The sequence below is a fragment of the Vanellus vanellus genome (genome assembly GCF_965231255.1).
Source record: "Vanellus vanellus genome assembly, chromosome: 1".
In the NCBI taxonomy this organism is placed as follows: Eukaryota; Metazoa; Chordata; class Aves; order Charadriiformes; family Charadriidae; genus Vanellus; species Vanellus vanellus.
The window spans coordinates 146982108-146994900 of record NC_138905.1 but is presented as its reverse complement, the minus strand read 5'-3'; the positions used below and the strand labels follow the sequence as shown (position 1 = coordinate 146994900).

The window sequence follows — 12793 nt, the reverse complement described above, 5'->3', positions numbered from 1 at the left end:
AAACTGCAAGTGTGTTTGTAGTATTGTTTAATGATTTGTTTGTCACAGCTAGGTGATGCAAACTTCAGGCAAATGGTAACAGAGACCAACTATTTTATTAGATAAAGTCTTGATAAGTTATTTCTGTAAAAAGTGTCTACATGTGCTTCAATATGATGGCTACCAAGATGATTAGGGGACTGGAACACCTCTCTTATGAAGAAAGACTGAGGGAATTGGGTATCTTTAGTCTGGAAATAAGACGGTTGAGGGGGAACCTGATCAATGCTTATAAATACTTAAAGGGTGGGGGCCAGGAGAATGGGGCCAGGCTCTTTTCAGTGGTGCCCAGTGACAGGACAAGAGGTAACAGGCACAAACTTGAGTATAAGAAGTTCCACCTAAACATGAGGAGGAGCTTCTTTACCTTGAGGATGGCAGAGCACTGGAACAGGCTGCCCAGGGAGGTGGTGGAGTCTCCATCTCTGGAGACATTCAAAACCCACCTGGACGTGTTCCTGTGCAACCTGCTCTAAAGTGGCCCTGCTCTGGCAGGGGGGTTGGACTAGATGATCTCCAGAGGTCCCTTCCAACCCTATGATTCTAATAAAGCATACTATATATATATACACACACTATGTATAAGCACTACACGTTATTTCTTTCTGAACACTCCAAACATACATACAACCCTTCTTTCCTAAACAACTCTTTTTTCAATTTTTAAGAAATAATTGGATGGTGAGCTTAAAGGCCAGGTCTTACCCAAACACATTGGTCAGTTGGGAGAAATTTGGTAAGATACTTGGCATTTAGATAACCATTTTGTAAAACAGTTTTATTTCACTCTTCAGCAACAAACACTAAATAAAAACATAAACCAAAAATAATGTGACCTTTAGCTTACATCTCTTCAACACATTCAATTCTCACTCTCCCTTCCACTGTAGTGGCAATTCTTTTCATTCCTCCTACACTGCAAAACTCTGTCCCACTGCTAGAGTGACAGCAAGTCCATTTGTCCTCCTGCCCTTAAGAAAAGGGAGAAAGCTGGCTGGCACAGAGCAGAGGACAGCAGACTAGCAGCTGACCTGTGGCTCAACAGAAACAAATATCTTCCCTAGCAAACAGGGCTACACAGATGCAGATTCTGGTGCTGAAGAGTCAATACTTTTCCCAGGGATCTTCAAGTGCTTCTGGGTGAGCAGAAAGGAAAGGGGACATAACAGATGTCTCCAATGTTTGTATATGTCAACATATGAATTGGGCAATATCACCAGCCAGAACTGTAAAACAAACCACTGAATTGAAGCTTCTTCTGATCCGCTATTTTTAAATGTAGACAATTTTAGACAATTAATTGCTGCTCTGCAGTAATAAACAGTCATGAACTTCAACTAGCTTCAGTATCAAAATCAGTATTTTATAGAGCCATACATAAAGATACAAACACACAAACCATTTTTCCACTACCATCATAGGTGAGACTACTGTCAGCAAAGGTCAGGACAGACAGCTAATTCAACTAACCATCTCAACCTTCCTCCCATGATTCACTCAAACTTATCTACCAGACCATGAAATCAAAAAGAAAAATAACCTATTAAACTTTTATTGCCTGCAGAAAATTCATGCTTCAGAAACTAAGCAATTTCTTTCTAGCGTCTGCAACTGAAAAGAAATATTCTGAAGACTTCACAACATTTCACTGTATAACTGCATTTGTTCCAAGTCAGTTTATGATTCCTTCAAGCTGCATGAAAGGTGCAAATCAACTCTTCAAGTCATGAGTCTAATTAAATCTGAAAGTAATTATAGTAAATGTTTAACTTGAATCACAGTTAACCACTTATCCAACTTATTCCACTAACCTAACAGATGCATCTGTCAGCAAATATATTTGATCCAATTACTTCATGATGCTCAAAAGCAGTGATCAATGTAGAATATGTAATGCTTCAGTGAAAATGACCAAAACAGCTCTAATACCTGGTTGTTTGCCCCACACCCAACTCTCAACAATCGATTTGGCCCTGTAAGTGGGCAGCGGAGTCTCTTCTTCATCTTTCTTTTCTTTGTCATTTTGCTCTTCTTTCTTTGATGCAGTTTGGCATTCAGTGCTATCATCTAAAGAAAAAAAGAAAAAAAAAAAAAGATTTGTTAAGCTACTTCTCCCTTGAATTTGGTTCTAGATTAGAAATGTAAAGATGAAATGCTCAGCTGACAAGTTTACATCAATATTATCTATCATTAAGGGTACGGGGGGGGCGGGGAAGTAGTATTTTACCATGTTAACTGTCACAGGTGGTAGGTCTCATGTTACATTTCATAAGACAGTGACCTTATAATCCAGAAAACACTGCTGTAAACTCCTAGGGAGGATGAACATTTAATATCTATACCATCACGTAAGACTTGCAAAGGATTTGCAACACACAGTATCACAAAGGATGCACTTTAAGTCAGATTTTGCTCCCAACTATCCGCATTTCTGTAGTATTTACTTGTTTTCATATTCCATTTCCAACACAGAAAAAGAGATAGCAATTGCCTTAATTTCAAAATCAAGGAGAGCTGTATATCGGCACTTACACTAATTTTACGCAGCAGTATTTCAGCATCTGTACTGTATCTAGCATCTTAGTAATTACCAGCAAGTAATGAAAATAATACCACCACGTTCGGCCCAAGCAACAAAACAGCATTTGCAAGCCTTTTGAGATTACTTTCATAAAGACAGAACACAGACATTAGTCACTTATCTCTGTAATCAAAGGCTGCATGAAAGTCCCAATTTTCTAAACACAGTAGAACTAGACAGCTGGAAGTCTCTATTCTTACTGGGGATATGGATTTCCATATCCATACCTCGATCCAGTTCAATGCATGAGATTGCTTTGCAATTAATGGCCACACTGGCAACTGCTTTCCTCACCCTGACCTTCTTTTCTAAAAATATCCCCCAAAATTTCTCAAGTCCAGGATTTGCAACTCATCCTTGAAGAGTTTAGTTCCAACCATTTTACCAGGCTCTTAAAAATGACTACTCCTCCATTCCTATCTGCGAACCTAGTCTACAGAGACATCCCCCTGAAAAGTCCCAGCCACAACAAGCCAGACAAGCATCAGAATTTTGTCTTTTTTCCTATCTCACCATCCACACCCAAAACATATATATTTGTACCAGCATGTTTCAAGAGACAATAATAAGAGGTTTACAGCTGGAACCAGATACAGCACATCTGACTGTAGCCTGCCTCAGACTCGCCATGACCCCATTTGGGAGATCAAAGGCTCTCATTACCTCAGAATATACAAAATACACCTGTCACAATGTACAAAAACATTCAACTATTCTCTCCATCTGGCCTGAAAAAATGTGAATGCCTAATCTGGTTGTAACTGGATCTGTGATTGCCTCTGTTCAATTTATTGGGCTGTAGACAATAGCAACTCCCAAAATAAACCTTTTTAAGGTGCCTTAATTACAAGTACAAGGTGTCAGGTGCCAAGTTTTAAATTAAAGCCAACCCATAACACAACACTAGGGCTCAGGAGGTGGCAGATGAAGACTGAAGGAGCACAGAAAAAAAAAAAGAAGAGGAGACATAACCGTAGCACACACACTGCAGCTCAGGTTGTGAGCCAAGAAGGGAACAGCAAAGGTCAACAGGAAAAAGCAGTTTGGATATCCCACTTGTAACTGGAAATCATAGAGAGTATAACAATTTCTCTTAAACACCAAGGAAAAACCTATAGTACAGCAGTCATCAGGATCAGCACATGTCCAAAACGTGACTGAATATAGCTGTTTCTATTCCAAGGCACAAGCAAACAACATTAAAGGCACAGATTCCATTACAGGGTTAAACCAGTGACTAAGGACCCTGTTTAGCCCCAGTAGTTCAGAATATTCCCACAGTAACACCATAATCTCACTGTTTCTCCACTCACCCACACATCTAGAGATACACTCGGCAGGGTCTGGGATTTTAGTCAGTGGGTAGAAGGGTGTTGTGCCAAGACACTACATTTCACAGGCAGCTGTAACAGAACTTGTTACGCTTTTTAACAGATCCTTGGCAACGGATGACAACAAAGGGCTATGAGCATAGTAATTTTGCCCAACTCCCCATTGCAAATACAGAAAGTCCCAATCCAGGCTGGAACTTAAGCTTTGTATTGTATAAAAACAACTTTGACATGCAAATCCACCAGGAGGATTTTTTTTTTTTATTGTCTGTTTGAAGAGAAAAGGGGAACAATGAGAGAAGAAGAGAAAAGGAGCTGAGCTAAAATTCATGTCAAATTGTTCCACAAAGACTTTTCAGTATACTTGCAAAAAAACCACTTGCATGGTAAGGGCCAAAGTTGGTATCAGTCTAGACAGAAAGCAGCAACATAGACATCATAACTGTGGAAGCTCAGTTATGCTTAAAGAAAGGGATTTTTGAAAAAAGAACTCCAAAGATTTTTCAGAAAGCGGGGCAGGGAGGAAGAAATCTTGTGTGAAGCCAGCACAAGCCAAAATAACCATAAGACAGTTTTCAAAACAATGCATGCAAAAATACGCTGCAGTGAAGTTAAAACAGGTTGTCACATTTTTTTCAGACAGAAGCGCAAGTACTGTGGTGGGAAAAAAAAAAAAAAACGTGTAACATTTTCCTGAAAGGACCTTCTCTTACCTATGTTTTGGTTTACAACCTTAAACCTCCAATCTGGGGTAGGTATGCTTAGCCAGTCAAAACTGAGCAACTGAAGTAACCATCCTCAATTAGAAGTTAGCTTCCAAACTGAACTGCAGTAGCTCACCCTGCGTGCTCTACCTTGCACAGCAATAGCCTAATCCAGCATAAACAGAGAATAAAGAGGAAGCAACTAAAGGTGGAATTTATATTTCATATTCAATGAAGGAAACAACAGACACTGCATAGCCGCCACCAGCACCTGTTACACAGTATGATCTTGTGCAGCTCTTAAATGCCAATGAACTGATACAGTTAGGAATCCCTCAGTACAAATAAAAAGCCTGCAACAGTTTCCCTACAGATGTTGCCATTCACAAGGCAAAAAGTTACACTGCGTGCTTTAGGGAAGGGCTGCATTTTACCACCACTCTAAAATAGTACTTGGTAGTCCCAGATCCAGGAAATATTTCAGCTGCAATACAAAATAGTAATTTGTTCTCTGTCAAAGAGCTTTTCATTATATATATATATATATATATATATATACACACACACACACTCATTAACTGACAGTCATTTGTGAAGGAAGGAAGCATGCTTACACAGCCTTCCAGGTGCAGAAGTCCACATTCTGATCTCCTAACTTTAATCAGAAATAAAATTTCTCTTCTTCCCTGGTATACTATATTTTTAAATGCATTCTTTAAATTATCTGTTGAATACGCAATAAAGCATTTTACACTTATGAAGTCAAACTGTTCAACAGGGCGACTGCAGACTCCATGCTGCAAAGAGAGTACAGTAATTCACAGCTGAGTACTGAACGCTTGAGCCATCAGGTACAGCCACTATAGCTGGGTTGGGGAAAGCAGAAAAGAGGGAGGGAAAAGAGGCACTTCTCACTTTTAACAAGTTCTTTCATACACAGGAAAAGAGATTTAAAGCAGGAGCCAGCCTATATGCCTGCTCGCTTACTGCATTTTGTTACATATGTGGTCTGAACAATAGCACTCGTAACCAATTGCCACATATTGCTACTCTTATCATAAAGATTTGGTTTCTCCCAGCCTCTCTAGAATTGCTTGTGGCATTTGGACTTTATTATTTATTTGCAGGTGCAACACTGAATGAGGTCTGTGGATTCAACAGCACTAGGCTGACAAAGGTCCAACTTTCCAGAAAGGGTGAACAGAAACGAAAAGGAAGCCCATAGTGTTTACCAAAGGCAGGACAGAGGCGTGAAGCTGATGATTTCATATTTTTGCCCAGGAACTTAAAACCCACAAAAAACAGAGACCTGAGTGGTTGACTCATAGGTCTTAAAAAATTACAGTAATAGTTTCCTAACTTAAGAATCTAGGAAGAATAACACTATTTAATATTTTTATTATTTTCAGTACACGGCTTCTAGTATACAAGATATTAATCTGATCCAAATTTCCTGAGGGCAGCCTGATTATCTTTTAAGTACTTGCCATGCTGCAAGTGCACCTGTATTTGGACATCACTACTGTCACAGCTGTGTTCTCAGATGATACTTGGAAACATACAAATATATTCTGCTGAAGGCATTTATCAAACACATTTTTCTGAAAGTGCCATGAAGAAAAAACAAAGAGGTTATTCCTAACCAAATGTTCTTGCTAACAGTAAAAAAAAGTTACACTATTTGCATACTCTTCCTAGAGAAAAGAATGCTTTTCACTATCAACAGCATGTTCTTCCAGTCTGATGCCACTGCTGATATCCCCTGAAAGAATGAAGCACCTCTTCTGAGCAGCCCAGTCAGCAGTAACAGAGAGCTATAGCACTAGTGAAGAAAAAGGGGTTACAATGGATGAGCATAAATCAAAACTTCTCAAAACAGCCTGAATAAAAAGGACTACTTACAGCAACCCCTCTTCTTTATCAGCAAATTAGTCAATATAGCAGCGGAATCTGAATACTGATACTAAACTATATTGTTTTTAATATAAATCTCATTACTGGTATGTACTTTTACCTCACCTCTTGAACTACACTTGTAGATCATTTATGCAAAATAAAAGTACCTACCAACTAAACAGACTGAAATACTCTTGATTTTAATTTCATGGAACTCCATTTGAGCTGCCAGTTCAGAGCTGCAAATTGACCACCAATTTTTCTGGGTCCAAGACTCACTACTGACTAATGGAATCAAATATACAATCTGAGCAACATTGACCAAAAAGAGCCTTGATTAGCTTTTTCTTCTCAAAGCTCAATTTTAGTAAGCAAGACAGTTATTCTTTACCAATCCTGCAGGCCAGCACAATTTCACTGAAAGAGAATTACAGAATCACAGAATCACAGAATCATCAGAGTTGGAAGGGACCTCTAGAGATCATCTAGTCCAACTCCCCTGCTAAAGCAGGATTGCCTAGAGCACATTACTCAGGACTGCATCCAGGCGGGTCTTGAAAATCTCCAGGGAAGGGGACTCCACAACCTCCCTGGGCAGCCTGTTCCAGTGCTCTGTCACCTGAACCGCAAAAAACTGTTTCCGTGTATTTGAACGGAACTTCCTGTGTTCTAACTTGTGCCCATTGCCCCTCGTCCTGTCACTTGGAACCATTGAAAAGAGCCTGGCTCCATCCTCCTTCAACCCACCCTTTAGATACTTGTATGCCATAATAAGGTCTCCCCTCAGCCTTCTCTTCTCCAGGCTAAAGAGTCCCAGCTCTCTCAGCCTTTCCTCATAAGGCAGATGCTCCAACCACTTAATCATCTTAGTTGCCCTTCGCTGGACTCACTCCAGTAGTTCCCTGTCCCTCTTGAACTGGGGAGCCCAAAACTGGGCACAGTATTCCAGTTGTGGCCTCACCAGTGCAGAGTAGAGGGGGAGAATGACCTCCCTCGACCTACTGGCCACACTCTTCCCTATGCAGCCCAGGATTCCATTGGCCTTTTTGGCAACAAGGGCACATTGCTGGGCCATGGATAATTTACCGTCTACAATTCATACAATAATTCTAAGAGTTAAGAGCCTGAAAACGCTACAAACTTGTAAACTACCGTAGCTTTTCAAGAAATAGGTGTTTCAGCAGTACCTATGTAGAAGATAGGCACTACAGTTGTAAAAAGGAACAGATGCAATCTGTGCTATGTAATACCTGCACTTTACCCCTCCAGAGGAACAAAATGGCAGAATATTTGTGCTACTTAAGTCTAATACATGCTTTAAATTTTTAAGAAAAATCGCAATGTGTCAGAAAACAGGTGTATGCAGAGCCAGTGCAACCTTTAAGGATGCAAAACCAAAATCAAAAGATATAAGGGACTCCAAGTCATCTCATACACGATCTTTTCACAGGCCTGCGGTTCAGGCCAAATAACCACAGAGCAGTGAGTACAGACGAAGGAGCACATTCTGTGGAGTCTCCAAAGACTATTGCAGCTTGTAGCCAGGAGCACCTTGCCACTATTTCGATCCCATTATTGATAAAGGCAAAAGTAAAGACCATGCCAAATAAAGGCATTTCGGAAATCTCAAAATCATGGGATATCCAATGCAAAATATGAAAAGAACTCTCTTCTTTCTGTAATATATTGAACAAGTCTCTAGTCAAAGAATTTGGCAAGAGGAGATAAACTGCTGAGAGACTCACATAATGCTCACGTTAGAATGGATCTCTACATCTGTTCATTATTTATACCCAGCCTACCATATGCATGTATTGGGTGTAGACGGCCAGATTTTGGGATGGGTGGGGGAGTGCACCTGCCACGTGGCCTCTGGGTGAGGAGAGGCCGTGGCTGCCCCATGTCAGACACAGCGGTCCCATCGAACCCACCACAGGGCACAGCTGAGCCCCTCAGTCAAGATGGTGGCACCTCAGGGAGCACATATAAGAAAGGGCAAAACCAACAGACAGGCAAGAAGAAGAGAGGGTGGGAAAAGGAGTGAGGAACAGCCAAAGTCATAGAAAAAGGGGGAGGAGGTGCTCCACATGCCTCCCCTGCAGGCCATGGAAGAGACCTCAGTAACGCAGGTATTTCCCTGAGGTGGGAGGAGAGGACCACAGCGGGTCAGGTATTCTGCAGCCCATCGAGAGGACCATCCTGGAGCAGTTCATGGAGGACTGCAGCCTGTGGGAGGGATCCTATGCTGGACCAAAGGTGTAAGGACTAAGGAGCAGCAGAGATGAACTGTTAGGGACTGACCACAACCCCCATTCCCCATCCCGCTGTGCCGCTGGGGCGGGCCACTAGAGAAGTCGGGAACATAGGAGTGAAGTTGAGCCTGGAAAGCAAGGGGAAGGTGTTGTTTTAATTTTTATTTGTTACTCACTGTCCAGCTCTATCTTAATTGGCAATAAATTAAACTAGTTTTCCGCAAGTCTGTTTTGCCCATGACAGTAATTGGTAAGTGATCTCCCTGGCTTTATCTCGACTCATGAACTTTTCCGTTTTATTTTCTCCCTCTGTCTCACAGAGGAGGGGCAGTAAGCAAGCAGCTGGATAGGCAGCTGGCTAAGGTCATCCCACCACAACACTATACTGGAAACAAGAAGTGGCAGTCTTGTTTAAAAAAAAAAAAAAAACACACAACCACATGGATATAAGAAAGCTTTTGAAAGCCTCATCACAGCTTGAACCACTGACATTTTAAGGTAAAATAAATGCCTTATTTCTACAGTAAACTGTCAGAATTTCTGTATTTTTAAGTAACAGTATCCTACAGCCTTTAACACTTTATACCTTTTTGATCCTTCCAAGTCACGTGGACATGGATACACTCAATGTTTAAAAAAAAACTTCACATCATTGTTCAGAATAGGTGTCCCAAGTGTGGATGAACACGTGAAGTTAGAGATGATTGACTTGCTTAGCCCTTCTGTTTTTTTACTTTATACTGCTGACTATATTTTGGATCAGAACTGACAGCTTCCATTTTGCTAGTTGACATTTCAATGATTCCCCTGAAAACAAATACCAATTATATTATGACATCTTTCTATAAGCTTTTTCAGAATCATTGAAAGCACTACAGCACCATAAGTAACAAAAATCCCAATTCTCTGTGGCTACTTAGCTATAAAGATATTGGAAGAATAGTTTTGCATCAAAGATCAGCACAGGTACAATTCTAAAAACAATGTGTAAGTATCTGGCACAAAAAGAGGAAATTGCATCAATTTACTTTAATATATTAGTCTTATGTTTATTATCTTTTTGCTACATGACACCAGAGTATGTTGAAATGTTATACCACGACTGTCACAACACCTCTACCATGAGCTGTTCATTTAGGGGATAATTCCCCAATGCATCAAGTTTATGATGTCATTTAGTAATATACATGAAACTAGCCAACCCTAAGAAAAAATATTACACTGCCTCCACTCACTTCATGAGAAGCTGCTGTAGTAGCCCTTCTGATAAGAATAGCTGTATTTTCATCCAATGTCAACAATAATATTCAACGGGGCCAGCACCAGAAAGAGGACAAAAAGGTTTTCCAGCTCTCAAACAGCTAGGAGCATAATTCTAGTCCTATTACAGCACACAGCCACCCACATCCTAGGAAGCTTACGCTCTTGATAAAAATAACATATAATTCACTCCCTTCTCAAACTAATTATTTTAGCTTTTTTCCTGTAGAAATAACTTCCTCTAGTCAAAAAGACTTTTTTTTTTTTCTTATTCTCCCCACCCCTTTTTTTAAAGGAGACAAATCATAGAAATTTTTTTTTGGTACCTCTCCATACTGAATTTAGCATTACTGGCTTGAAACATCACATATATCCAACAGTACAGTACAGGAAGTAACAGAAGTTGAAATAATAGTTCACTGCTACCAAAGGCAGTATTTCCACCCTTCTCCTAGAGACAGCCTCATTTATTTGAGGGTCACATAAATTACTGATAAAACTTATCTGACCATTTGGTGAGCCCATTTCAGATAGATTAGAAAACATAAAGCCTTTCCTTTTTTGATCAGGTTAGTTTTCCTTTCAATAAAGAGTCAAAAGAGTACCACAATCAGCAGAAGAAAAAAAGGCAAGAGCAGAATCACTCCATTTTGGCAAAACCCACCACGAAACAAAATCCATAAAATCCACCTCCACCAAAATAATCTCTCTAAATAGATGCATTACTCTGCCATTTGTAGGATTAGCAGTATTTGAATTGCTCTCAAGTACACTAGAAGGCAAAAAGAAACAAAAAAAGCATTACATTCTCAGATTGTGGACAGTTTTTCAGCTGACCTTTTAAGTCACTTTATGAAGATGGTAAACAAAATTAGAAATAGCAGTATCATCTTTACCCCATTCCTCAGTCCACTTCCTTTAAACAGAGACTTCAGCTGTAAACAGACCAAGCATACCAAACAAAAGGGCACTGCCAAGCCTCTCTCATAATAACATGCCTAGTTATGAAGTTTAATTTCAAAAGGCTAGAAGAGATTTAAGCCTTCAAATTTAAGCCTGCTTAAAACATTACCTTTCTGTACCCTTTTAAGAAAGCAGTTTCAACTGTATTTAATTCAAAACATGAATACCCACAAATTGTATAGACAGGTAATGACAAACCAAAGTTTTGTGACGGTATGAAATCTGAATTCCATTTTTAATCATCAAGATGGAAAAGAAGTGAACAAACAATAATAAAAAAAATTTGAATCCATACCTTTTCTTGGAGGTAGTTCACCGCTTTGTGTTAACTCTGTTCCAGGATATACAATCTCTCCATCTTTTACCATTTCGTTCCACAAGCCACATAGTCCATCTCGTGTAAAAGCAAGCTGTTAAAAACGATACATTATATATAGTTACACACAACAATTTTCTCTCAAGCCAATTCAAACTAACATTTAAAATACAGCAGGTTTTATATTTTGTCCCAGAAGAAAGAAAACACATGTATCACTTCTCTGGTATATTCATTGTGTGTGCATGTATGAAAGGGATTTAAATGATCTTCAGGATCTCTGATTCTCTAGCTATGCTATTTTCAGACTAAAAGCTCAAAACAGTAACTTTAAAATAGGCTCAAATACAACAAGCATGGATTACATTTAAATACATTGTATTTAAATACAGGAAAAGCATGGATTTGTTCACCTCGGAACTATGCACACATTCAGGATGACACCACGCAATAATCCAGGGGGCACGGCATAGGGTGTCCTTTTCGCCTTCAGGAAAAGCTACCCAAACAAAGCCAAGCTGCATGGAGTCACAAAACAGGGAAGCATGAAGAAAGTCACTACGGTCCTCTCTCCAAACCACCAGCTGAAGAGACAGGCACTCAATCAGCACACAGGACATCAAGGCACAGATTCATAAATGTATTTAACCAGTCCTGCTGTGCAAAGCATCTCTCACAGCCTTCCCTCCTCCTTCCAGTGGCTACCATGCCTCCTCTCACATGCAGAATAACACACGTGCGTGATGGTCTGCTGAACCAGATTATGGACCGATCAAGACTAAAACCAGCTGTGCCTGGGGGAAGAGCGAGGGGCCGCCTCAGCCCAGGTCAGTTCCCAACACACTACATGTGCAACAGGATAGCACAAATGGCAGGGCTGTGCTAGCTGGAAGCACTCATGAAAGCACCAGCTGTAACACGAACCTCCTAATGATTTATCAATTTGGATCTCCCTTAAAGGATCCTAATGACCAGGATAACTTGTCTTCAGCCAATGTTGTTCTCTGCTCTATAAAATGCTGCAAAACAGGTGTCAACATCCCAAGTGAATTCCATAATAACCAGGCCAAAATTTGCAATCGTATAGCATAAGGGAGGAGGGGAGTACATGAAATTGAAAAACAGAATACCTTTAGCATACAAAAGTGGTGCAGTGGAGACATTTAAAAAAAAAAACAAAAAAAAAACCACACACAACACCTCTGCTGAAGGCTTATTCAGAAGCATCTTTGTGTTATGTAACTAGTATTCAAAACCAGTGTTTTAACTGAGGAGTAATACAAAGACGTTACTTACACAACTGCTGTAAAATCTTTACTGTTATACACAGACATCTGCTTATACTTTATTCTGATCTATTTCCTAATGATATTTTAATGATTAAAGATTACAGGTTTTAAGAGTCAGAACCACCAGCAGGGAAGCCATTTGCTGATCTAGCTAATTTCAAT

At 39.9% G+C, this 12793-nt stretch overlaps 1 protein-coding gene across 1 annotated transcript in view; it reads right to left on the bottom strand.

Annotated features, from left to right (window-relative positions):
- Positions 1-12793, bottom strand: part of HERC2 (HECT and RLD domain containing E3 ubiquitin protein ligase 2) — a 120784-nt gene that overhangs the window by 98693 nt on the left and 9298 nt on the right. The window contains exons 3-4 of the mRNA XM_082498302.1: positions 11322-11436; positions 1969-2106 (exon numbers count right to left, since the gene is read on the bottom strand). Of these exons, the coding sequence (XP_082354428.1) occupies positions 1969-2106; positions 11322-11436 (253 nt within the window). The remainder of the gene's footprint in view (positions 1-1968; positions 2107-11321; positions 11437-12793) is intronic.